General features: G+C 41.9%; 1 protein-coding gene across 1 annotated transcript in view; it reads right to left on the bottom strand.

Annotated features, from left to right (window-relative positions):
- Positions 1–27,205, bottom strand: part of LOC139345424 (ubiquitin-conjugating enzyme E2 E2-like) — a 68,429-nt gene that overhangs the window by 36,270 nt on the left and 4,954 nt on the right. The window contains exon 3 of the mRNA XM_070983990.1: positions 23,181–23,231. Within this exon, the coding sequence (XP_070840091.1) occupies positions 23,181–23,231 (51 nt within the window). The remainder of the gene's footprint in view (positions 1–23,180; positions 23,232–27,205) is intronic.

Here is a 27,205-nt window from a genome sequence, read left to right as displayed (position 1 = left end):
TGTCTGTGTTTGTAAGGACAAATAGAGAAGGGGAGTTTATGCCTGAACCAACACATGCATTTCTGGGAACAGGCCTGTGAAACTACAAACAGACTTCTTTCAGTGGGAGACCCTGTATCTTAACTGCCTTAGCTGACTGTGTGCTGATGGGAGTGTGGTGGGGGAAATGTTATCCGTCAAAATGCCATGCGCTCTGTCAAATGGATGCACAATGTGCGTTGGCACTGATGGGTTTCAGGTTCCAACTTTGCTACATATCTTTCCCCATTTTCCTCTCCGAAAGAATACATAAAATGCTCATCCCATATACTAAAGGCCAATACACATCGGTGCATATAACACATGAGGTCATTGTTGAGTAGCTAAGCTAATACACAGATAGGATCGTCAACATGTCTAGACACACCACTGTTCAATACATCCTGGGCCCTGTATAGGGCTGGGCGATAAAACAATAACGATATGTCTCGCGATAGACACGTCATCAATATCAATAAAAAAAGCATTCGATAAAACATTCAATAATTTTTTTTCTTCGTCGGAAGAAACCAGAAGCTGCGAAGCGAGGTTGGTTGCATGAACAAAGGCACTTGCTCTCAGGTAACCAGGCAACGTAGGCAGTAATCGCTAATCAGTGAGAGAGACACGCTAACACGCCAATCATGTAACAGTATCAAGTTCGGTTGTGCCATCTCGTTGTCTCGTGTTTGATTCTTCGCGAGGAGTGAGATGAGAAATAGAAAGTGAGCGCTGCAGCGAGCCAATAAATTGTAATTGTATTGTAAATTGAATTGTAATAAAACAGGGAAAGTCAGCTCGCCAGTATGGCAGTTTTTTGGATTTTATAAGTCGGATCGTAGTCAGACCAATGTGGTCTGTAAATTATGCAAGACTGTCGTCCCCACCAAGACCAGTAACACCAGAAACTTGACATCTGCAACTGCAGCACCATCGCACAAGCAGCTGACCACCATGCAGGTATCTGCTTCAGTGCCTGATGACAAATCATCTAAAAGGCACGAAGACATAACGGAGGCAGCGGCATATCATATCGCTAAAGACATGCTTCACTGAGCACTGAGGAGAAGCCAAGTTATAAACATCTCTTACATGTGCTTTTATATAACTGAATAGTTCATGTATGTTTAGAGTAAGAAGAGTGACTAAAGTTATTCAGATGTCTAGGCTGGATTTATAGTTCAGTCAGTGTTACTGTTCTGTCTATCATGTTTGTTTGTTTGTATGTTACTGATGTCAAGTCTACCTCAGTTTCTGCTATGTTTCCAAAACACTGCACATATCTGAAAACATTTTATTCAGCAGAAGGTGACTCAGCTTGTGAACTTTCTGCACTAAACCTGCAGAAAAAAAGTTCTCAGGTTTCTCTCTGTTTACATTTTTACACTTTTATTTACATTTATTATTTGAGTGTTTTTCCATGGTTGTGTTGACATTTCCTTTCCTTTCTGCCTTGATATCTGAGGGGACTATAATCAGAGAAAGGTTAAATTTAAAATAAAAATGTTTAAACTGAATGTATTTTTCTCCTGGTCCTTATTTTAAAGTTAGCCCTGTACCAAGACTATGACTTATGCCTACTGTGTGTGTTACTGGTGTCAAGTGATGATTCAGCTGTAATAAGACCACTCTGTTCTGAGCTACTGAGACTAAATTTTAAGGATCTGACACCCACAACTGAGAGAGAACTAGGCATATTCTAATTTTCTCATTTTTCATGGACCTGATTTCTGACTTTTGAATTTTGCTGATATACTGTAGCACCATTTGCCCCATGCGAACTTAAACTGAATCTGCTTCAAATGAAATCATCAAACGTAATAAGTTATGAAAGTGAGTCCTGAGAGAATTCAGGTCACTCCTCATGGCCTCAGCTGAGGTCCTCAGAAATTCAGATCAGTGCCAGCGTGATGTTCCTTTCCCAGAAAAACACTCTTTTATCTAAAAAGCCTCTTTCATCTTTTGTAAAATATCTTAAGTCAAAGTTCTTTCATCCTTTTCATAAAAAACTGAGGGTATAAAATTCCACACTGGCGAGAGGACGGAGATTTGCTGGTTTTGTGTGTGTGATTGTGTGCGTGCAGTCGGCAGTGTCTCATCTTGTTGAAAGGTAACAAAATCCAGCAGTGGCATCACAACAGCGAGCTCTGCAGAGAGGTGAAGCTTCTGTTTCAAATTAATTCAGCAAAGCCTCCAGTACCACCTCCACCTTTCAAGCTCCATGCTACAAGCAGTAAACGCTTTCACTGAAGGTGTTAAGACAGTGCTCGAGGTGAGAGCGCTTACACTTTAAATAATTCCAGAGAAGTTGAGGAGCGACAGGAAACCTACTGAACACAAATGCAGCCTGTTCTTTGTCTTCAGACAAAGTGAAATCTGACACTCAAGTGCAGTTTTGCACTGTAGAACCACATGATAACATTAAGTAACTGCCAAGGCCACTTCTGCCTCATGTATGACCTAATTCAAGCCAAGGCTGTGAGCCTGATCACCCAGATGGGTCCAATAAAAAGACTCAACATATAATAATAAAAAATTATGTTCTGAATAATGTCATGCCATTAACTATATTTTTGCCTAGTAAAGTACAACCTCAACCAGTATCTGGTGTGTTAAAGAGGTAGTCCTGACTTTTAGTATTGCACTTCCATAAAATGCACTTACAAGAGACATATTTGGTCAAAACTTCCCAAAATGCATCTGTCCTTGGCCCCTCCATGCCTGGTAAATGTCCACATCTTTCAATCTCCATGTCACAAGCTGGCAATGCAGGCTTTCTGTTCAAATGTGCCGTCTCAAACCTAGTCTGAGATTAAACTGATGAACATCACCAAGACATCCATCAATCCATCCATTTTCTATGCCGCTTATCCCTTTTGGGGTCGCGTAGGGCTGGAGCCTATCCCAACTGTCAACGGGTGAGAGGCGGGGGAAAACCCTGGACCGGTCGCCAGTCGATCACAGGGCAACACACATACACAAACAACCGTTCACGCTCACACTCACACCTAAGGGCAATTTAGAGTCACGAATTAACCTAATGAGCATGTTTTTGGTCTGTGGAAGGAAGCCGGAGTACCCGGAGAGAACCCACGCATGCACGGGAAGAACATGCAAACTTCACACAGAAAGGCCCGACCCGGGAATCGAACCGGCGATCACCAAGACATAGTTGGGATTATTTCTCATACTTCAGAGAGCTCCTCCAGAGCCAGGACTGCTTTCTCTAGTACTCTTTCAAATAGACAAAATGATTTTCAAGTGAAAACTGTAATGTTCCAGATAAGGAAGAGGCAAACAAACAGTTTGACCAGTGGGCTTTGGAATCTCATTAGGCCGGACTCAACATGAGGCTGATGCTGTATTAACCTCTGGAACCTGGAATTTCCCCTCAAATTTCCCCTTAAGGAATGCTTTAGTTAGAAAATCTACACTGTATGTCACATAGCTATTCCATCTATGCTTGTTCTTATACATCTTTAAAATGATCATATGATTTTCAATGACAGTTCACACTTGACTTTAGCAACAGCAGTTAACTATATATACTGTGTATGTGCGTGCGTGCGTGCGTGCGTGCGTGCGTGCGTGCGTGCGTGCGTGCGTGCGTGCGTGTGTGTGTGTGAACTGACTGTAAACGAGCACACACAGGATAGACAGCCAGTCAAAATGTTGACGTGCTTTCACATCAGACCTGTTTGGTGTGGTTCAAATCAACTGCGGTGCATTTGCCAGTTTGATTCAATTCACTCAGGGATGGTGTGAAAGCTGTGAATCAAAGTCTGGCGCGGACCAAATTGCAGCAACGACAGGAATGAGTGATAAGAAAAAAAACATTTCAGCATGAATTTAAAACTACTATTTAATTTACTGGATCTATGTATTGAAAATTGAAGGAAGTATTTTGAAACCATGGTAACACATATAAAATTCAGCAGCTGGGTGCTGGGATTTTCCCTGAAATCATAGGTATGCTGAACTTGACTATACTGTGTATGTGAAGCTCGAGGTGAAATGTCAGTCGAATGTAAGCACTGAAAGAAGTTGATGAGTCAAAGATGAGAGCACTTGAACTGTCTGTTGACATGAAGGTGAAAGCAGACGAAGTGGAGGCTATTGAAGCATTTGAAGCCTAAGCTCTGACAGTGGTTGAACTGTCAGCTGAAAGGTAAGAGATGAACGCGGTTGAAATGCCACATGATGCAAAGTGTTGAAGAATAAAGATCAGTTCAAGTGTCAGTTGACATAGAACAGGTGAAAGCAGTGGAAGTGTCGAATGAAAACATCATTTAAAGTTAAGTTGGTGTTGTGGAAGTTAATGTGACAGGTGTGAAACTGACCAATGTCCCTTCAAAGAGTACTGCCGCCCCACCTCCACCTTTGTCACATTCTGTACTGTATCACATCCACTAATTTCATGAATCACCATGCTCTCCCTAGTTGCTTTACATACTGTAATACATTTCTGAGATCTAGTAAGCACCACTTCAAGTAAAGTGAAGCTATTATTATCTATACAAGATGAAGCCTAGAATGAAGTCAAATAGCATTTCAATAATATATCAGAGTCTCTTCCTCTAGCCTCTCTAAAAGACCTGGCTCTGCCATTACACAGTCCTCAAGAGGCACACACACACACACACACACACACACACACACACACACACACACACACACACACACACACACACACACACACACCAAGGTCACAGAGACCTGCCGACTCAGCTCACTATTGTGAGTGAATGCTTTTCTCTCAATATCGTATGCAGAGCTGATGGCAGGCCACTCTCACAGAAATGAACACATTCTCTGTGGGGACAAAATGAAATGAGTGAGGAAACTTGCCAAGTAAACACTGTGAAAAAGAAACATGTTGAGCAGCCTGCGTGAGCAAGCACCGTGCTGTCAGAACTGCAGCACTATTACATTAATATTATGAAACACGGTGCGCTGAGCTTATTATGACTAGAGGTGTCTCAAAGGAAGCACAGGGTGACCTCCCGGGCTAACCAAATAAAACAATCTCTCAGTGCCCTCCCCATAGTCATCATGGCAACATTGATTAGGTTGCACTCTGAACATTGATTTTACGTCACTCTTCTATTGAGATGGGCATGCATAGACTGCAACCACTCACAGCCAGAAACATTCAGTCTATCTATAGTTCACTCTCTCCTTTGTCCTCCTGATCTCTCTGGCCACCCTGCACAGATATGTCTACTCTGTTCAATGCATAAAAACAACACGTCTTTGAGAGGTTTTTCCACGGGCCAGTTTCCTAAATAGATGCTAAAATCAGAGCAGAAAGCTATTTTCAGACAGGCAATTTGTCACATTTCTATTTCATGTATCGGGAACAGTTTTTAGGCTTTCAAACACAAGCCTCCCTTATATAAATGTTCCCTAAATGCGCAACCCAAACAAGACAGGACCGTGTAGAAAGAGCCACAGTGCTGACATGCAGCAGTGCTCCCACTTCTCTCACAGGCTGCATCTGTGATGGACTTTAAAATTTATGTGGAAATACTTTATCAATAACAATTGTTAGTGTGAGCAACGATGGCCCATTCTTCTCACTCATGGATGCCCAAATAAAATTTCTCATCAAACTTCTCCTTTAGGAAATGAGAAAACACTTCAGAATTGGCTCACTCACACTACTTCGTGGTTTATTTAAGTGACTTCATTTTCCTTGTGGGTAAGAAATGATAATTCAGTGACAATTGTATTACAGTGATTTTTAGTGGGTGGAACAAAACACTTGAGCCATGTTCCAAAATTTCCATCATGACTTTGGTGGAAAATTGACTCCACTGCCATGGATACTGAAATTAACCCACATTAGAAAACTAAGTGCATGTCTAAAAGGGTTTTCAATGCTTTTGTAAAGCTAACTCATTCGTGGTGTACTCCATTAAGTCATACACAAATGATGAATGCATTCCAGTCGGATAAGTGTGTGATTAAACTGGACATAAATCGTTATGCAGCAGGTGCATAGTGTTACAGCTTGAACTCTTACGGGATTATCAAAGCAGCAGCATCATGAGGTCTCCTATTAAAAAGCATGTATGTTCAGTCAACCGAGTCTAAACGTCAAATATTAAAGATGGTAGAGTCCATTAGCAATTAAGCTCCTTGTCAGCACTCTCTTATCAATGCCGTGCATTATAGAGCTGTCAGTTGGAAATGGCTTGATAACTGACATCCTGTGTTTTCACCTGGCCTTACAGTGAATCAAAACATCTTCAGCATTTAAATGCAAAATATGTAATATTTCCACATTAAAATGCTAAAAACAACCAGACCTATGTTGCTTATTTTGTTACATTGTGTACTTACACTATACAGCAATGTGCAGCATGAGGAAAAACAATGTGCTTTTTGAACATTAAAGCATGTAAACCCATTCTAGTAGACACTGAACCTGAAAATGAGTATGTCACCTTAAACGTGGATGGACATTTAATGTGAGATTGAAAATTATGCTTAGAGTAAAATGGAAATACAGAACCTATGCTTACAGTACACTGAGTTTACTGTCAGAGTCTGATTAAAATGAGGACATACTGTATTCATGGTATCAGCATCTCATTTTGTATTTTATAGAAACACCGTCTTCGATCAAAGTGTCTTGGACACAAGACTCTGGTGTCCTGCCCCCATCGGTGCCAGCTGCTGGGGATTCGTCACTTAAATGAAATCAAAGCCCTGGCAGGAAGCTCAGTGTGTGTGGTGGCTGCTGAGGCCAGGGGCTCGGCCTGGCTGTCAGTGCAATGCTTGCTGCCAAAACAGTAATGGAATCTCACCGTAGCCTTGCTCTGCATTGGAACTATTTGTACCGGCGCCAAGATTTCACTGTTTACCCACATATGAGCCCTCGGAAAGGAGCTAACCCCCTCACCCCTGCAGGAAGAGACTTCCATGTCCGTAGAGTGTGGTGGAGACTCAGGAAAAGAACGAAGGATCCACCTAGCAATGATTTACGCTGATCCATTATCTCACCTTAAAACAGCATTAATGCTGCTTTTCCCTGCTGACTTGCCATGAAAATAAAAGGGGAGACTCCCTCCATTAACAGCCAAGGCTTGAAGGTGATAGCTGTTGAAAGCAGACCACAAAAGGGCACATTAAGAATTCAACAGCTAGCACAGCCACATCAGCTGGAAAACCAACTGAGGCATGCATATAGACAATTAACCAGAGAGTTACCACGTAGAGGACGATCAGGCAAGGTAAGGGGAATCTGCCGCTTCCTCCTGTGATGTCCTATGAAATGCACTCTTTGATTAATGGTAGCTCAGGGCATTGCCGGTGCAGTGACTAGTATCAAAATGGGAAGGCCAGTAGTGTGAATGGCTCCCACAAGCTCCATCGTGCTGCATCTGGCATGCAGGTGACCTATAGTCAGCATGCTGCAGTACAACCACCTTAAAACTCCAACTATCCTTGCACTGAGCGCTTAATTAATCTTATCAAGGGCAGACGTGTGCACAGTGAGGACAGCTGAGGCGACAGAGTGAATGAAAATACTCTTATGGTTGATGATAAGAGCTACAGATACCTTTCAGAGAGGCAGTGGAAGAAGGATCAGAGCTGCCTGAGAGGCAAAGAGAAGGGATGATTTGGAACACAATCCCTGAGTGATAAAAAATACATCATTCCCACGCCTGCCGTGCCGTTGTCTGCTGACTGAAACACATTATGGGCTGATTTTAAGGCGGCTGTGAAGTGTATGCTACAGTGGAGCCTGTGGGTGTAGCCTGGCTCCCACTGCACTATTGATTCAGCAGCACTGCAGTTTAGAGAAGCATTGGCTGGCTGTGAGAGATGGAAAATAAACAGAGGACCAAGTGGGAGCTGTGGGAGCTCCATGGGAGCAGACCAACAGACACTGAAGCGGTTAAAGAATACAGATTCATGATTACAGTCCAAAAAATACCCACTGTCTGAGAAGAAGCATTTAGTCTGAATTCAAGAGCCACAGTCTAAAGCCTCATTATTAACACTTTTACTTCACAATGCAGTTCAATTTTGGCAGAACTCCAAGACTCATTCACTCAGTTTAATTCATTTTAAAACCAGAATCCAGAAGACAATTTCTGACAGGATGTCTGCATTGACCTGTCAGATTGACAGATCCAACAAAGTCTGAAATATTTATTTTAGATTGTTTTTTTAAAGGGTGCTTTATTGATTTTTTATGTGCAAGCTAATTTTACCAGCCATGTAGAGCCTTTTTATTCAGCCTATGAAAACAGTTGTGTAATGTCTTCTGTGGCTCTGCAGGAGAAATTTTTGCTTGGGCTTGGAGACAAATTTTCAACAAAAAGCTTGCTCTACAAACTGGGGATGTAGACTTAGACAATTTATATTTTAAGATGGCCCTAATGCCATCCTGTGTTTGATTACCAATAAATGATATGATGGGGCAGTGTGGGGTAGTCAGTGGTATTCACCTCAATTTAATTTTTTTTTTTTTTCAAAAGGTATACAAAGCAGGGCCCACACACACACATAAAACATATAGAAATTGCACAGTGTGGCACACATCCACACACTGACTTATAGGCAGAGGAACAACACAACAAGTAGCCTACTGCTCCGCTGACTGAACGGACTGAGCAAAAGCATGTTGTTGACAGAATAAGAAACCAACCTCTGAACAAGATTGACTTTTTGTGGTTCTTTACTTCACACTACACACTCACACATCAGATACAGCCTAGGTTATGCTGCCACGTGGTCAAGATCCCAAAACACAGCAGTCAAACTGACTTTCACTGCTATACCAGCTGCTATAACACAATAAAAAACGATTGGTATCGGCTGACATGGCTCTCAGAGGATCTGCAATGGGTATTGGCAGCAGGAAATAAGTGATGGATTATCTCCAGTTGTAATACTAAAAAAAGAGAAAAATTAAGTATAAAATCCATATTGAGGGAGCGCTACATATTGGAAACATCAGTCACTGGGGAAGTGGGGATGTGAAGATTCCTTGAGGGGAATCATGGCACAACCACAACCCAGCTGTCAGAGATGTGCTGTGCCATCATATTCATGTACTGTATACAATGAGTGAATGTGTGATCTCAATTGGGTTAAACAGATTCAAATAATTACATTTTTTTTTGTCAAAGTGTGAGAAAGAAGAAGTGTAATTTGCGCACAGGATATGCTCGGTTGGGTAGGCTCGCTCTTATAATGAAATTCACAACATAACTAACAGCTCAGTGTTCATTTATCTACATGTTTAATATTTCAGAATCTGGATTGAGTATTTCCAAAATGTTCTCTCACAAGGCACAGCATAGAGCTTCTGTCTGGAGAAAAATATCTGTTTGAGTCACTGTACACAGTGCGAAAGTCTCCAGTGGTTAATTAAACTTGACTACATGTAAATTTCAGACAGATATTTAGGACGTTACTGGTGGATTACCACAACAGACTGATTAAAATCTTTATAGTTACAGTACACTACAGTGTAAACTATATTAATTCATAAACACACTTTTCCACTAACTTAAGGTGCAGCCATCAACACAGGTTTTGCCTGTTTCCAGTGATCTCCCTTCACTTTTGGGGAAACTTTTGTGAATTTGAATGAATTTCAGCACTGCTCAGGAGGTGATATCAGATCCTTTGGGGCAGTGACCTCTCTCTAGAGATGCACCTGTCTCTCGAGAGATGGTCAGCAGTGTTGGAGCTGGTCTGGTGTCAGTCTCATGTGCTCTGCTAGTGCAGGTGGAACTCTTCTGGTCATTTAACCATACAGATGTTTAAAAGTTGAGGAAGGTCCAGGTTACAGGCCATTAAGTTCCTGTTGCAGAAAAGGCCTGTTTGCTTCGCTGCCCAGCAAAGAAACTCCCATACAAAAAACTAAAGTCTTAAAAATGGCAACTGTCTCTGTGATCATCAGTGGTGGATATGATCATCAATCAGCTCAATGCTAGCACAGGTGTAAATGATGAAATGAATCATGCTGAATTCCATTTTCAGTTAGCTCACTGTCTCACTGTCATGGCTTACTGCTGCACTTCAATACAACACAGTCATCAAGTTATTCATTACAGATGTGCTTATCCTGCTATGACAAGTCAAAATATCTACAGTGAAAAGGTCTACTGCATTATGTGAAGTGTGCCCTCTGAGCTTAAAGTTAATGGAGTACCAGCTTAAGTGAGTTTATGGTGGTACTGATGCTACGGAGAAAAAACAAATATGCTCCTCACTACCTCTCATTAGCTAAATGGGCTATCATTCAACTGCATTGACCTTTCTGTCCATTCAAACAGAAATTAAACTAAAATGGACGGCACCAATGTATCCTGTTGAAATGGCTGTTACCTGGAACTTTCTAATTTTGTCACTTTCTAATTTTGTCACTGAAGATAATCTATCATAGTCTAAAGCCAACAACATTATAAGAGCTAGAAAATGGTACAGTGCCTAGACAGTACATAGAGAATCATACAAAGAAGAACAGAAATGAAGAAATCATGACCAAACAGTTGCATGTCAGAAAAAGTATGTCTGTATGTGCAGCACACAAGTGTGCATATATTAAACAGAAATGCCAGACATTACAAAGACAGATACTGAAACAAGGTTCTGGACAACAAAATGCCAAAGAAACCTGAAAAGAGAGAAAATAGAGTCAACAATGTACTATGTATCTGCCAGGCTTTCCTGAGGCCACACATTTCTGTGCCAGGATCAGCCTCGGGGATGCATGATGACTGGTGTCAGTGGAGCACAGCTCACCTTATCTTCCCCTCACTCACAACTGGTTGGTTGAGTTAAGCTGTAACAACACATGCGGATAAAGAGACGCCCAGGACTGTGTCAGCTGTCTGCTTTATCTGTGTGATGACAGGGGAATCTGGCTACCACTCAGCCACACACACACATGCATGCACGCACGCACGCACGCACGCACGCACGCACACAATTCAGCCGCTCTTCTACAGATCAGAGGAGATGATGTTCAATTACTCACATTAACTCGCTTTTCTCCATTGTGTTGGCAGCACAGTGGCTCAGGTGTGGATGGGATGAGTGCAGAGGCTCTAAAGGCTGTGAGAAACTTTTCAAATGTGTTTACACAGTTGTTGGATCTCTGTTCTGCGGCAGCATCCTGCTTTACATTTACAGAGCAGCGCACACTCTACAGTCTTGATGACGTAGTAACTATACTCACAGGTCTCGTTGTTGTGGTTGGTGAGATAACCACTAACATGCTTGCTGGCTGGTCTGTCAGAGATTCTCTCTGTTTTGACTCAACTGTTTTGTTTCTTGTACACTCAATAAAAAAGTTATCTGAGAGGGAAAATAAGTTCTCAATGGTAATAACATCCGCGTGGAATACGAGGACGCATCTCTCCATGTAATGAATGCAATTCATCCTGCCGCACAGCAATACTTTCCCTGTCTGAAGTCTTTGTCATTGTACATCGTTCATTACCATGAGCACACTGCAGTTTATTTTGACTCAATTCCACACACACCGTCCTGCTGCCCCAAATACTCACTGAAGCACCAAATGTGGATTAATCTGTGGCTGCAAATAGTCCCCAACAAATGCACTATTTCTGCTAACAACTGCAGTGACCAGCTGAAATTACTGAGCCACTTTTAAAAGTGAAACTATAAATTTGTAAAGCCCTTTTAAAGATTTACAAGTGTGTGTGTGTGTGTGTGTGTGTGTGTGTGTGTATATATATATATATATATATATATATATATATATATATATGTGTGTGTGTGTGTGTGTGTGTGTGTGTGTGTGTGTGTGTGTATATATATATATCAGTATCAGTATCAGCATTGGCCTCAAAAATCCCATACTGACCAGGTTCTGGACTGAATGCCACATCCAGAGTTGTGGAGCCAGAAAGTATTGAAAGTCAGACAAACACAATATTGGTTTTGGTCTTTTCAATGGAATATCACTTTATCTTTCAACTTTCCTTAGAAATGTAAATAGATAACAGAAATAAACAGTGTATCACTGAGCTACAGGAAGCCAGTATGTAACACTTCCCAAAATAGAAAGAAATACACTCACACCATATTCACACTAACATACACCGCCTGGCAGTAATTTGGAGTGCGTGGTTGGCCACGACGGTGCCCACACTCACCCAGTGTGGTTTTCAATAGGCTGACGCTGATACTTTACATCTGGATTGTTTTTGTGCCACATATCATTATCTTTAATATGAACTGGGACAGCTGTCCACCCAAAGCTAAACTGATGACACTAGAAAAGCTTTTAATAATTTAAATGAGAATTAATATCAAAGAAACATAACGATCAATTACATGAATCACTCAGTTCTTTCAGACTGCGGTGCGTAGCTGCACTCGGGGAGAAACCATCACATCAGAGGTGGCCGACATGTCTGCAAGATACCCTTTCATAAAAGGCCAATTATGGCTGGATGTCTGTCTGCTGCTAATGGGTAATGTTCAGGAAGTGAAAGTGTGTTTCTGTATATCCAACATGAATGAAGTTTCCCTTTCAGCGCAGCAGAGGAAGTGGTACATTTATGTGTGTGCCATTGCGTGTCTCTTTGAACAGTGTGTGCGTGTGTGTGGATAGAAAGAATATGTAGCTGCCTGTATGTCTTTCTGTGAGAGACGGAGCGGCACTGTAGGGCGATACTGCAGTCCTTCCTCTACAGAACAGGACAGCATATCGAATGAGAGACTAATCATTCCTCAAACACAGAGACACCATGTGCATAGCTGATATACGCATAGCGATGATGACCTCATTCTCAAACACAACGCACACGCACGCACAGCACTGCAGAGACAAGCTTAGTCAGCTGTAGCAAACTGCAGACAAGAGAGGGGAGAAAATGAATGAGGATGGAGGAGCAGAACAAGGCGAGGAGAAAGTGGCGTAGAATCAGTTAGAGGCCTGTGCCAATATCTGGGCCTCTCTGGATACAGACAATAAATATGCTTTCACCTGAAATGTCAGATCAAAGGATTATTCAAGCAGGTCACAGACAGAGTTTTAAATACAAGCAACAAAAAGAATGGCTGTTGGCTGCAACAGCACACTTTGTTGACCTTACACAGAAGAATACACCCTGTAAGGCTGCACACAAAAAGCACAAGGGCAGCCTCCTTTGTGTTTGATCACAGACTCCAAAAGACACTGCAGTAACACTCTAGGGTCATATGGGTCCTGTTCACAAACCCCACCCTCCCATGCTGTGTCCGATGGTTCGTATCAGTGCTGTGACTGTATGGAATGTGCTCGGAGCAAAAAAACAAACAAAAAAACGTAAGCTGAAAATCTATTATTTCCAGTACACATGATCAGACTATGTGAACTTTACACCATTAAAGTGATCACATCCACCCTCAATAGCCTGATGGATTAAATTTAAATTTAATTTGGGCCTTACTGGTTAGGTCTAGTGGTTAAGACACATACAATATCACAGCAACATGTGCACTTGAATAGGAAAAAAAGGACATAAGGCTCAACAAGGACAAAATATTGATTATATTGATTTCTACGGCTCTTTATTGTCTTATATTGATTTCCAGAAAAAGTCGAGGCCTCCTGCTGCACCTGAAATAAACACTAAAAACTAATGAGCTTTAACATTGGACTTACTAAGCTTTAGGAATCACAGCAGTGGTGCTCGATCACACAACAAAGACCCTGCATTAAATGACCGTCATCGAGTAACAGCTCTGATTACAAGATGAGATGCATCAGGACTTCAACCCAGCAGGCGATTCATCAAACACATTCACATTCATTTCGCGGTGATAAGTAAGAGTAAAGTCCAGGAAAAAGGAAAACATTGAAAACAAACAGAACAATTAGTCATAATCCATTGGTGAGGAACAAACTGCAGGTCAGGCACCAGGTTCGTTTGATAATCACCAGTGAAAGCACGTCTTAAGGCCGGCACACACATTAGGACTGCTGAGCCGCCTGTGGTTATGTGATGAAAGATGGCACCGAGTTGGACTGGGGCTGCTATGGTCTGGGTCAGCTGGTGTTGACAGATAAAATCATATTGTGTGTGATATGGACAGATTCTAATGTCAAGTATCACTGCACAGATATACTGTGTGACTAGCCCACATTCAGCTGCATGTACAGTAACTTTGATCTCAGAAACTTAGAAAGAATGTACAGAGACGCTTACAAAAGGGCAAAATATGTAGGCCCAATACAATGACAGCATGATTACCCGTAAGAGTAAATACAATAGGTATTTTAAAAAAAGGAGAAAGACAGCCATGCATAATCATCAGGCTTATTTCCTGCTGTAAAGCAAGTAAGAGCTACACACAGTGTGGAAATCAAAAAGGGTTTCACAGTCGGCCAGTGGGAGAGCAGCGCTGGCTGGTGAGATGGTGAATAATTAGTATTTCCATAGCCCTGTCTCCCTGCAGGGGGGCTGCAGACATCTTTACGGTCCCTCCTCTGGTTCCTTTCTAAAGCAGATGGGTACGTCACTCTCAGCTCAACTTACGATCCTATTCATTTTTCCTCCTCAAACAATGTACAAGCTTAAGTTTTTGGTCCAAATCCCTGGGGACTCTTCCCATGTAGCAAGCATCACTGCACAAATCTGGAGTGATTTGACAGATCAGGGTATCTACAGCTTGTTCAAATCTTTTACAGGAGAACAAAGTTGGCCTCAGTACTATAGTAGATGTTCCATTAGACATACACCCACATAATCCCTGATAGATATATTAAATGAATGGTCCACTTGTGTGTGATTGTGTGCAGATCTGTTGTTTGTATCTGTCCAGACACTCTTACTGTCAGTGTTTTACAGCATTCCAAAGCTGGTGTGATGTACGAAATCATTCAGTGGCCAACATAGTTGTTGTGTTTATACCACCCTAAATTTCAGCATTACCAGATGAACCAAATGAGCTGTGCACGGCAACAGTGAATGATTTTATTATGGTTTTAACGGAGAACCATCAGCCCTAAAACTAGCACAACTGTGACCTGTTAAATCCAGGCATTGATGGGAAAACATCACTGCATGGCCTCCCGTCCTTTACTGAGATTAAAACAGAGTAGTACTGACTTTCACTGAGCTCCAAATTTCAAATTCAACACTACATCGAACACAAACGTTAAAAGTACCTTTTTGCCGTAACCTTGAGCTGAATTGTGGTGCTGTCGAAATATTTCAGCTATTTTAAGTCTGACATGTGCATTATAAATCAAGCAGAGTAATACAGCAACCTTGTTTCATCATTTCATACCACACTGTTGTCATAAAACAGCCCGTTGTTATTGTACTCCACCTCCATAAGCAGTGACCCTCCATGGTAGCTACACTTGTGGTATTTCTCAGCAGTAAACCACAGCCTCAGCACTATTCCCTGTGAACCAAAAACACACACACTCATCACCATCGAGCACAGCACGCTGCACACACTGGTTTCTTACACAGCCTTTAGTTAACAGGAGTAATCATTGTATTGAGATTTTAGTCATGATCACATTGAGACTGGCCCTCCTCTTAGTGTCTGTTTATGAACTAATGCAGCTTTTAGTCTGAGCAGCGAGTTGCTGGCTGAACAGCTGGTGTGCCCACGAGCCGGCTGTTTCACGGCAGGATGTTTCCTGATAACAAACTGGACCTCCTTCCATTTATCTGACAACACCACAGCTACAGTAGTTGGCTGGGATGCTGCAGGGCTGGACTGTAGGCCTGAACTCCAGGCGAGAGCACTTCAAACAAGCCACACTTCAGGCTCACCCCAATAATACAGAAGGAGAGGACTGGACCACAGAGAAGATGCTGCAGCTCTGCCAAATATCTGACAAAACATTTAGAGCTACATTGTGAGTAGTCTTCTTACGGGTTAGCGAGCCTGGCACGACTGCTTTATGATACTATGTGCCTTATAAATACAGTCAGGGTTTACTCATTTACTCTCTAAATGACTGAGCAATAAAGTAATAAAGCGTGTGTCTCTGAATGTTCTCTCAGCCTGCATGTCTTTCAGAGTCTAGTGTTAATGGATCTAACATACCTTGCATGATACTCTGGGGATTCCAGACAAACACAGGATGTTATGCAAGACAGACAGACAGACAGACAGACAGACAGACAGACAGACAGACAGACAGACAGACAGACAGACAAGTAGAACTTTGGCTCTGAGGTTAAAAACTGAGTAGTAAACTTTTAGCAACCGGAGATCAAAAAAAGCTACAAAGGATTTACATCGTAGCAGATCATGTTTGGTTTGAGTGGAAAACAAATTGAGACGCAGAGTGGCAGAAGCATGTAATGAAACTGAACACCGCCTCCTGCCTCAGCTGTGCTGTGGACACAGAAGACAGCGAGTGCAGCAAACGACTCTGATCACAGCTGCCCAAAGCAGCTCAGCGCTGCTTATAAGGCTCATATCTGTACACAACACCAGTAATCGCACCGCTGTGTTTCAGACTAGTTCAACATGATGGCCTGTGTATCTGTAAATGCATTGCAATGATGCAATTTCAGAAATCTTCTAAACAGCCTATGTTGTCCAGGGATGTTGATGTATGAACGTCTCCACATACAGTTACTGACATGTAGTTACAGTAGTCACATTACTTTATATATACAAACCGAAGGATTTTAATCACTTCTTCATGGAGAGGTTCACTGATTTTAAATATGGCAAAGGAAGACATGAGTACTTGGTTACGACAGATGTCCTGATATGAGGTATTGGATCTGTATGTGGGAAGAAACACTGGATTGGTGCTTCTGGTGTATTTTATGTGACCACTTGATAAATGGGTTGTTTTCTCTGGAGTCTGATCAAACCTTTTGAGGAAAATAATGTTTACTATTCTCAGCCCATTTAAACAACTTCAGCAGGAAGTGATTGTAAATTGCTGATTTAAGTCTTTTCTCATGAGCGGCTAACAATGGCACTAAGTCCACAAGGTTCTGACTTTAAAAACAATCTTTCAAGGCATTTGGTAGAAGACGCCTTGCAGTCTGTGGATAAAATGTGTTTCCACTGGTTCTGACACTTGGTTGGCTTTTAGATTTATCATCTCTGTAGTAAAAGCTCCATCTCTATTAGTTTATCATGGCTAGAAAGGAGCTGACAGGCAGTAGAGCACAGAAGTCAATAAGACCTTCCACTAATTTAGCCTCTGTCAATCACTGACAAACTAATTCATTTTGTCCATTTTACTGACATCTTTAAATGCTGTCCTGTGGCAGCATTAGACGCTTGAGCACACTAGAAATATGCGATGGTCCTAATATCAGACTCCTATTCATGACTTTGATGTACAGCAGTTCTCAGAGCTGTAACAGCTGCTGAGAGACTGATGATTCTGACAAAACATATCAGAGTTATGAGAGACAGTCACTGCTGGGAATGTTTTATATCTCACCAACACCAATAAAACATCTTCTCTGCCTTTTACTAAAACAAAGGTTGTCTGTTATGGTCTTAATCCTGAAAAAAGCAGAACACAGAAACCTTGACTCAGAGTCAAACTACTTTCCACAGTCCAGCAGGCCAGGCCAGGACCAGAACACAGGACGTCTCCAGAACTTTCCCACATGCTGCAATGACCAGATGTGACTTTTGGATAAAAAAAGAAACTTTTTTCCCCAAACAAAAAGGGGGTCTGTTTTAACATGCTGACACAAAGCATCAGCAACTTGAATATACAAATATTGATTTTGTCTTGTGATGCTGCCTTCACCACGGAACCGTTTGCATATTATCCTCAACCAAAAAGCATTCAACACCAAAGGACAGACCCTGTTTTTAGTAACCACAGAACATTATGATTGCAAAAACTGACTGGGAACATTTGTTTCCTCATCTTCACTCATTACTGGAGTGGTATTGCTTATCTGCAAAGTTCATGTAATCGATGCAAAAATGTTAAATTAAACTTATCTCTTAAACTGGCTGACATTGGACTTGCATGTTACATATCTGACATCATTGGTCGGTACTATGTTTCTTGCATACAAGGCCAGATTCACATGTGAGGGGGCCCTAGTCAAGTGGCCCACCTCTGCTATAAAACACTAAAAGGCAGAAATGATGCTAATACACACACTCATTTAAATGTCATTTTGATGCTCTTCAGGGTTCAAACTACTTTGAATAAATAATCTAATAATGCAATTAACTGATTTATCAATTTGTCAGATTTTGATGTGAAAGTAATTGCTTAAGTCATGAGAAATTACAGCTTTGCCTTGTCATAAATCACTGCACAGAAGTCATGCGTCACACAACTGCGATGTGGATTTTTCTCTATTTTTAGACAATTATGGACCCAAAGATTAATGGATTGGGCCAAAAAATGAACAGAGAATATAACTGGCAGATCATTCGACAAAAAAAATCATTCCTTTCCTCTCCCTACATTTAATTGTGCAACCACAGTGAAAGCGCAAATTGTTACTCTTGTTCCTGAAACCATATTAAGACCATTGTGAGACACTGAAAGGCCGCACTGACTGGCTCTTTAAGGAACTCTACCACACCTACTCAGTGGTGGGAACACTGAGATACATTACTGCATTTGAAAGACCAGTTTAAGCCATGAGTGTCTGACTGTGACCAGATAAAATATGTGTCTTATTTAAAATTATATAATGTAAGTCTTCATCAGGGTTTTAGACTGGTTTTATGGACCTGTCATGGCAGAACCTGTTCCAAATTGAAGATGGATGACATTGTTGGGCTGAGATCAGTTATTTAGTAAAAGCTGAACACATCAGTCTAACCCAGTGTATTACTGCTAAGTGCATTTATTTGCATAATTTTATGAAATATGGCAAACATTAGTTGACACTTAGGAACGACAGCACTCTGTTCTAATCACATGTTGAGGCTCAAGTTCTGCCATTAATTTCATCTTATGAAATTAACAAAGAATATTCACGTGCATAACACCACAAATACTTTACGTGATATTTTCCTGCCTGTTTAGACACGTGGATGGAGACTACCACAGTAAAGCTGAGCTCAGCGTCTGTCATCCTCCTTTGAGAAGGAGAGCCCGCTCTTCATGGCAGACAGTAAAAGCCAAGTTGTGTTTGAGTCAATCATATCTGCGAACTGATAGTCATGGATGGATTTACATTTCTCTCATTCAACCCATTCTGCAGCAACACTTTCTTCTGCCTTATTGCTTTCATTTCACTGACAGATCTTCACTGATACTCACTTGGAAGTTATTCCTCTGGAACACACAAAGTCTTGCTAGGATTAAGAAGGAGAGAGATAGACAGAGGAGAGAGAGAAGAGAAAGAGAGAGAGAGACAAAGAGACAGAGAGACCACGAATGACAGTGAGAGAGAGCGAGAGAGTGTGGCCAATTCCCCCTTGGAATCCACACATTGTTTCCCCTCAGCCGATGGGGGATTCTTATCAAAACGCTGCCAGGGCTATCATGAAAGGATATGGTAATTATGGAAAACACACACACACACACACACACACACACACACACACACACACACACACACACACACACAAAAAAAAAAAGCACTAAAACACACACAGAGCCAGGAAGGCCGAGCAAGCACCGGGCTAATATAACGTGTCTGGTGTGGGGGCTATTTACATACCCTTCTAGAGCGCTTGTCACATTCAATTAATTACTCTCTGGCAGGGTGACAAAGATGATTAAAAAGAATGATGAAAAATATTTCCTCACATGGCTCCAAAAAAATCTGCTAAGTCCTTTTAAAATCCAGCCAAATGATCTCCAAAACAAGGCGTGCTGTCTTAGTAAAAGTTAAAGGTGTTTTTTTTTTTGTTTTTTTTCATTCCCAAGAGGGATTACAGTACCATGCCTTCTACTGAGGAAGGGAATGCAGAATATGAGCCAGAGAGGATGTTTGTAGGAGCGGCTGTGATCATGAGCTGTGCTTTATTCTGGCGGCTGAAAAAAGAGCTGAAGCCTGTGGGGTAATGAGCTGCATCACAGCGTCCGTTCATAACCCCTCACATCTGATGTCTTTCAGCGAACACAGCCTATTTAACACTGTCAGATCAATTAGTAGGTGAAGAAAGGGCTGGGGAGACGTGGAGCCTTTTGTTCAAACAGACACTGTGTGCATGGAGGTACAGTACGGTTTAAGAGAATTTATCTCGGCAGAAGGTTTTAATGTTCACAATGTGCGATTGTGCTTTGCTTATTGCACAAAAGAACAGGCTGAATTGGGATTGTAGTGGCAAAACATGTAGGCAGAATCAAACACCGGGGATGTGACAGCCTTGTGGGGGAATCGGGAGCTGTTAGAGTGAGGCAAATACCCCAAGGAGCATATGAATACAGAAATCTACATTTCAAGTAGCGTCGCACCTCCGCTGGCTCGTATCTCTGCCTGACGCTGAAATACGCTCCAGCAGCCTCAGCCTAATTTTTCACTTATGGCTGAGGACTCCTGACTGCAGCCGAACTCAATCCATTCGTCACGAGAGCTCCTTTCAGCGTGGACATTCTTCAAGGAGCCTCCCTTTACACAAAAATGTCATTTTCTATAGAAACGTCTGCCCATGAAATTTCTTTTCCCCCCTGTGCCGTTTGGCCCTTTGTCAGCAAACATAATGGCTTGCTTCAGCCAGATTAGCCTTGTCTTTGAGATCGCAGACCCGACAAACAGACTGCGACGTGCCGAGGACGTGCTCCTCTGACTGTGACAGATAGTTTCTTCATATAAACAGGTTATTTTCTGTCATTCTTCATTGGCTGAAAGATGCCGTAGCTGCGCATTTCCACTGCAAGCAGTGTGGCTGAGAAATTGTTCTATTGTGACAGATAAGAAGCTCAACCTCCACTTATGTAGCTGCCAGCAGACACAAACTCTTCAAAGGGGAAATGGCTTTTTTAACACCTTTCAAAATAGTACCTCCTTTTGAGGAGTTAACACAGTGAGCCATGTAACATTTGTCAAAAATGACAATAGAACAGGCTTCAGAGTTTATAATCCATGGGTGCAAGTGTTCTCTTGAGAGGTTTATTCTTACAGTTACCCCAAAAATCTAATTATTACAGTCATGCCCACATCCATTTCACACTGTCCAGCTGGAATTATTGCTCATAAAATTCGATCATATCCAGGTTGGACTGAGATGGACAGGTTAAGGTTTCACCGCTCCAATCTGCCAGAGCGGTACTGGCCCTGATACTGACCTTATTAAGTGGATCAACTATTTGCCAGACCTGATAGTCCAGATTAAACAGTTTTCTGCTCTACTCTGTTTGTTTGCAGCAGCATCTGATGCACTAAACCACTTCTGATACTCATCAATTCTTACTGAGACAAAAGAAGTGTTGAAAATGCCATTCCAGGTTAGCTAGAATTACCAAAGCGCAACGTGATGACAGAATATTCCTAGAAGAAGAAATTCTGCACTTTTTATGTTCTTTTGAAATATTGAAAGGAGAAAGTAATGTTGGAACAAAACTGGAAGTGACTCAGAAAACGAGGACGGCAGTTACATCCTATTAACGATGACCTTTTGGCAACAGCAGTAAGTTAAGTATAGAGGCACTAATCAGATCCATTGGATTGGTTCCTCCACTGACCTAATCAAGCGGACCAGGTAACGGCCAGATGTGACTGAGTCTACCTTGGGTCCACACAAAACTGGAACCATAAAAAGACAACAATCATCACTAAGTTATTTTAATTCAGGTCTACTGACTCAATGTTTAGTGGCACAGCAATCCTGGTACGTCATATTACTTAAATAAATAAAGGCATATTGAATTGAATTGATTTAGAAAGATAGGCACTCAGAATGAGTTTAGGTGTCATAATACTGAGAGAGAAACTGCTGGAATGGTGGATCCCTGATTAAAACCCTATAGAGCGACTATGTATTCATAGTTAAGCCAGCTGGCTTTGGTTCATGAGGGATGAAAAAAACAGATCCACGCGCAGGTGAAATGATTAGAAGAGCTGCAGAGGGGTGTAATGAATGTAAATGAAGCCTTCTGATGAGACTCTGATCATTGTTTTTTTACTGCAGCTCAGAGCAGTTTGGAAGGACTGCTCAAAACACCAGTAATCCTAAAATGATGTGTGTGATCCATATATTAAACAAGTCGAACATGATGGTGTACGTGCCGTTGGTCGGGGTGCGGTACAAATAAAACTGAGGTTGATTTGTCATAACAACACAATCTTATGAATGTCTGGAGGATTATAAGTAACATTTGCACAAGCCTAAATGGTATGATGGTGTCTGAATATGAATGTCTCCGTTTACAGTTAATAAGTCACAGGTTAATGTGAACTTACGTAAGAGTGATCCTAATGTGTTTCAGACAGTGAGTTTCTACATTTTAATTCTGAAAAAAGAGCGCTGAGGTGACGCATCAGGATTTGCACTGGAAGAGAAAACACTGAATTGGAGCGTCTCTACTTTTTGGGTTGGGTGAAAATATTTAGAGTGACCAAACCCAGCTGTGGCCAACATTTCTCAGCCTACAAGCATGACATGCATGCATCAGTGACTTTCCCTGCTGTCTCAGCCCTACAGGAAATGCCTGGACGTCAGTGGCTTGCTGCCTGCACTGCTCACAGTTAGAAGCTCCACGATCACACCTCCACCTTCCCCTCGCCCGCTAACGCTGCTCCCAAACGTCACCGGCTTGAGAAGAATACTAAACGCTGATTCAGTGAAAACCCCACACACAATGAAAGCTCTTACTCAGATCTTGATTGGCAGGGGTGTACAGCTCCTCCGTTGCTCAGGAGCAAAATAAACCATGCAAACCAGTCAAGCCACAGCAGAGAGCCTTTCCCACCCTTAGGGAGTGTGAGCAAGCACAACACGGTTGCTACAGTGATCCTAATGGTAAACACCACCAATCAGGTCAATTGCAGAGATATTTATCTATTTTACTTTTTTCCCCTGAGTCTGATTCATGCCTCAGACTGATTACAAGGTCCATTCACTGAGCTTCAGCTTGAGTAAACAGTGGTGCAAATACGCCACAATAACCTACCTATGCTATTCATGTGACTCACTGAGCCGGCACAATCCATTCATACAGCTCACACAGGCTCACACACACTCACACACACAAAAGTGCCTCAGGTGTCGGAGAAAATAGCCCTTTTAAAAACACACAATCAACAGGCTCCTACCTGCAATTTGGCGGTGGGTCCAAGGTTATCTCTGCTAGCTCTTTCTGGATTCTGCAATGAGAGGAAGATCTATGTTATAATCACACTCTCAAACACACACACACACACACAACACAGACAGTTATATAAATCCTGCCTGTAAAATCAATCTGTAAGTGTACACACTGAATACCTCATTGATTTTCTAATGAGCTCCTGAGCGCTGTGACTGGACACAGGAAGAATTCCTGTCACGCAAGATCAACAAAGGGATGCACACCTGACTGTTGGCCATTTTTCAACCGCACGAGCATGAATAGATACTGATCTCAAATCACATTTGATTTGCCTGCATGAGCTCATTTTGCCACTGACTGTGGCCTGATCAGCCCGTCTCACCATTTCAGAAAGTTATTGGGAACATTTCCACACTGGGCACATAAAAAAGGGTTCAATGAATAGACTGTGGGGAGGTCAAATTTCTCCCTGGTTAAGTATTCATTACATAACTGGCAGTGATGCCAACGGGGACCCCGCAGCCAGGTGTTACTTTACAATCACTCGGTCTGCTATAAATGCTGCTGTTATTCTCTCCATGCATGGAGTCCCAGCTCTGCCTCACTTACACACTCTCAATCCTGATGATGGAGCAACACTGAAATGTTTCAAACCAGCTTTTTGGTCTTCATGTGTCTGTGCTTCTTATACATCATTCCATAGACTGTAAGGAAAAGTGTCTCCATGAGCTAAAATATTTATTTCCTCTTGGTTTGTTAATGTGCTTTTTCTGGAGGGTTGAATATTCTCTTTCCATTGCAGTTTGGTTGAAAACTACAAAAAGCATTAAACATGTGAAACCTTTGCATCTTCTATTCCCAGAATTTCCCTCTTTGGAATATTCTAAATTCTAATTCTGTGACATTCCAGAAATACTTAGCGACAAATCCGGCAGCTGATTCTTGTTGCACCCTCAAGTGCCGCCACCGTTACTGCAGCAGCACAGTTCAACTAAACAGAGTTGTTTAGAGTGACAGGGGAAGCAGAGATGTTTGGTTTAATCACAGGCGCAGTCGAATGTGGAAGTTATTCCGTCTCAAAGACACTACTCTGAAATTAGTTATGACGCAGACTTTGGGGAAAAAAAATTAACATATTGCTTTTGTCCAGCCTCCACAGTCTGCATGTGGAAGTGCTGTGAGGAGGAACGAATTAAACCCAGCAGGAACGACTTGCTGTCTTAGGATTTAAATAATCACACTCCATGAATTCTTGCATTCTAATCAGAAGAATTACATCATTTTGGTAAAAATGTGAAACACATGACACTGTGAAAGTGGAATATCCGCCACTTAATGTAAGCTAGCGAGCAGGAGATCAGCCAGGGATCAGTTCACCATCGACTCGTGTAGGCAGATCCCTCTGTTGCCGCTCAGAATGTGAGAAAAACATGAACGTTTGAGGGAGGTTTATAAAGAGGACTTTATTTCATGGGGCAGAGGCTTGTGGCACTTCATGACTGTATTTCTAACATGTAAACGGTTCTACAGGATCTCCAGGACACTTAAATCCTTTCTATACACTACAGTGTTACAGTGAGGAGCCACCACAGTAATGGCATCATCATGGCTGAAGGCCGTTCTCTACCTAATACACTTGTGTTCTCAGGAAACAGCGCTCTAAATACCCACAAGCATGCGTGCGCACGTGTGTGTGCGTGTATAAACAAACTAAATTATTGACTGCTTTTATTGATCATGCTGCCTGTTCACTCAGCTGTTTGTTAGCTGGGACATAAAAATTATTTGCTGTTGCAAGAGAAAGGGAGAAGAAAGACAAGCAGTCAATGTTGACAGACTATATTGTTCCAGCATCGACGTGGCGATGAATGGACGTGCAGCAGTCACAAAGCAACACCACGCTCACATATTCCACAACAGCTCTGTTGATGCTTGAGAGAACTGTCCTTTGTCACATGGGTTAAAATGTTACTTATTATACTTATACTTGTATACTTGGGATTGCACACACTGGAGAGAACATCTACCATATGTATCCACAGAATGGAGGAGTGGTTATGTTATTATGGATAATGACAGGTTTGCCATCATTTATCTTTGAGGAAAATGGTATCTTATTCCTGTCAGGTGTAATTATCTTGGCTAAGGTTTCAAATGTAGAAACAGCACTAACTTTTTCTAAATCACAGAATAATTTGCATCTAATTTCTCCGTAGAATCTACCAGTTCTCCCTTTTCAGATAGAAAAAAAGTCCAAATTGTGACCGCAAGCATGTAGTTTGATCCTGTGCCTTTGCCTACACACCTTAGAAAGATGCAACTGTCAAAGTTATTAAGGAAAAATATTCCTTTGCCACCAATGTTGTTACGTTAGTGTACAGCTGAATGCAGGTCGATATAAACTGCTGACAGCTGCTTATACAGCAGCCAAAAAAATAATGGATTCCACCACTTCATCTTCAACAATGGTTATGATTCTTGCCAGATGTGATGATGGAACTGTCTATATATTAAACTATACAAACAAAAATGAACCAACTGCTCATCCCCCGTGTGAGGTTCCTCAGTGTTCTGGGAAATGTACAACACATCAGGAACTGAAGGCGACGAGGCCAGCTAAAGGAATGTGGCTATAAAGAAGTCCATTACAGCACTTCATCATAAAAGAACTCCTGGAATGGAGTGTACATCATAGGTTGATGATACATAACAGGGTAAGAGTATCCAGGGGGGGATTCTCCTTTAAACTCTCCTCAGTGGGGAAATGACTGCACACGACTCACTTGGGGAAGGAGGGGGGAAAAAAGACATATATTTGCAAAGGAGCCTGTAATACAATCTCCACGGTTATGGAGTCATTCTCAGCTTGAGTGCGTGCTGTGTAATTTTATCTGCAGCATTTCCTGAGGTGGCATATTTTGACGGCTGAAGCTGGGGGACCTGTTAGGGGGGAGTGGTGCACAGAACAAGGCCAGGTGATCCAAAGGGAAAAGCCCTGGTTACACTGTGAGCTCCTCCTGCTCGTGCTTGGTCGCCTTTAACCAAACGCTTGCTTTCTCTAATGTTCCACAGCTCATTGCATTTGATAATCCCTTGAGACACTGCACGCACTAAACTATTACATTCTGCATGCCTCGACAAATGCAAATAAGTCAATATCATCTGAGCATAGTTTTTATGATGGAAAACACCAGCTCGGGCTTGTGTGCAGCAGCGCATGATTTATTACAAGAAGTAGCACTGAAAAGCAACTAAATAACTCAGTGCCTGTCAACCTTCCTATAAAGCGGTAACCCTCAGGGTCCTTATTTTATATGTTGTTGCCATCTCTGGTGATAAGAAGTCATCACTGTACTTAATTTTAACTGTCTGCTGTGGCTGATGTCAAAAGCATAGAGTATCACTTCCTTTGTGCCACAGGATTTGTTTCTTTAGAGATACTTGGGGCAGAATATTTACAAGAGCAAATGCAGAGGCTTTCGTTAAAGCAGTCCTATAGATCCCAGGGAGGTACCACACAGCATGACAGTAGCTACCAGACTGCACGCTATGTTGGCCACTGTGTGTGGTTTAGATGTAGTGTTCTGTTTAAACATTACTGTCCAAGAAATATTTTTTCCCTAACACGGTAGGGAGTGAAGGGGACTTGATTTTCTCCCACATATGATGATAAGATGTCAGTATCATTCAACCAATGCATTGTCCAGTGGTCAAACAGCATCTGAAAAGCTCCTTTCCAAGACTTTTCATATAAACCTGCATTTAACTTGTTAATAGCTGCTGCTGTGTTTCAGTACACTCCATGCGCTTGTATGATTTGGCATCAGGCCAGTTGAATATGTGCTTTTATTTTGGCCATATTGCTTCTAGCACTTCTAGCAGGCTTGTTCTTCATTGGCACTGCAGCTGCCAATAAGTGGCACAGCGTAGAGATGAACAACATCTCTCTCAACAGTTCTGGTATCAGCATCCACACACCATGTGAACTGGCTGTGCAGCTTGGCAAGCTTATTCCCCAGTCAGATAACA

The sequence above is a fragment of the Chaetodon trifascialis genome, chromosome 17, assembly GCF_039877785.1.
Source record: "Chaetodon trifascialis isolate fChaTrf1 chromosome 17, fChaTrf1.hap1, whole genome shotgun sequence".
Classification (NCBI taxonomy): Eukaryota; Metazoa; Chordata; class Actinopteri; order Chaetodontiformes; family Chaetodontidae; genus Chaetodon; species Chaetodon trifascialis.
Note: the sequence above shows the minus strand (reverse complement) of the source record. Positions and strands in the feature narration are given on the sequence as shown.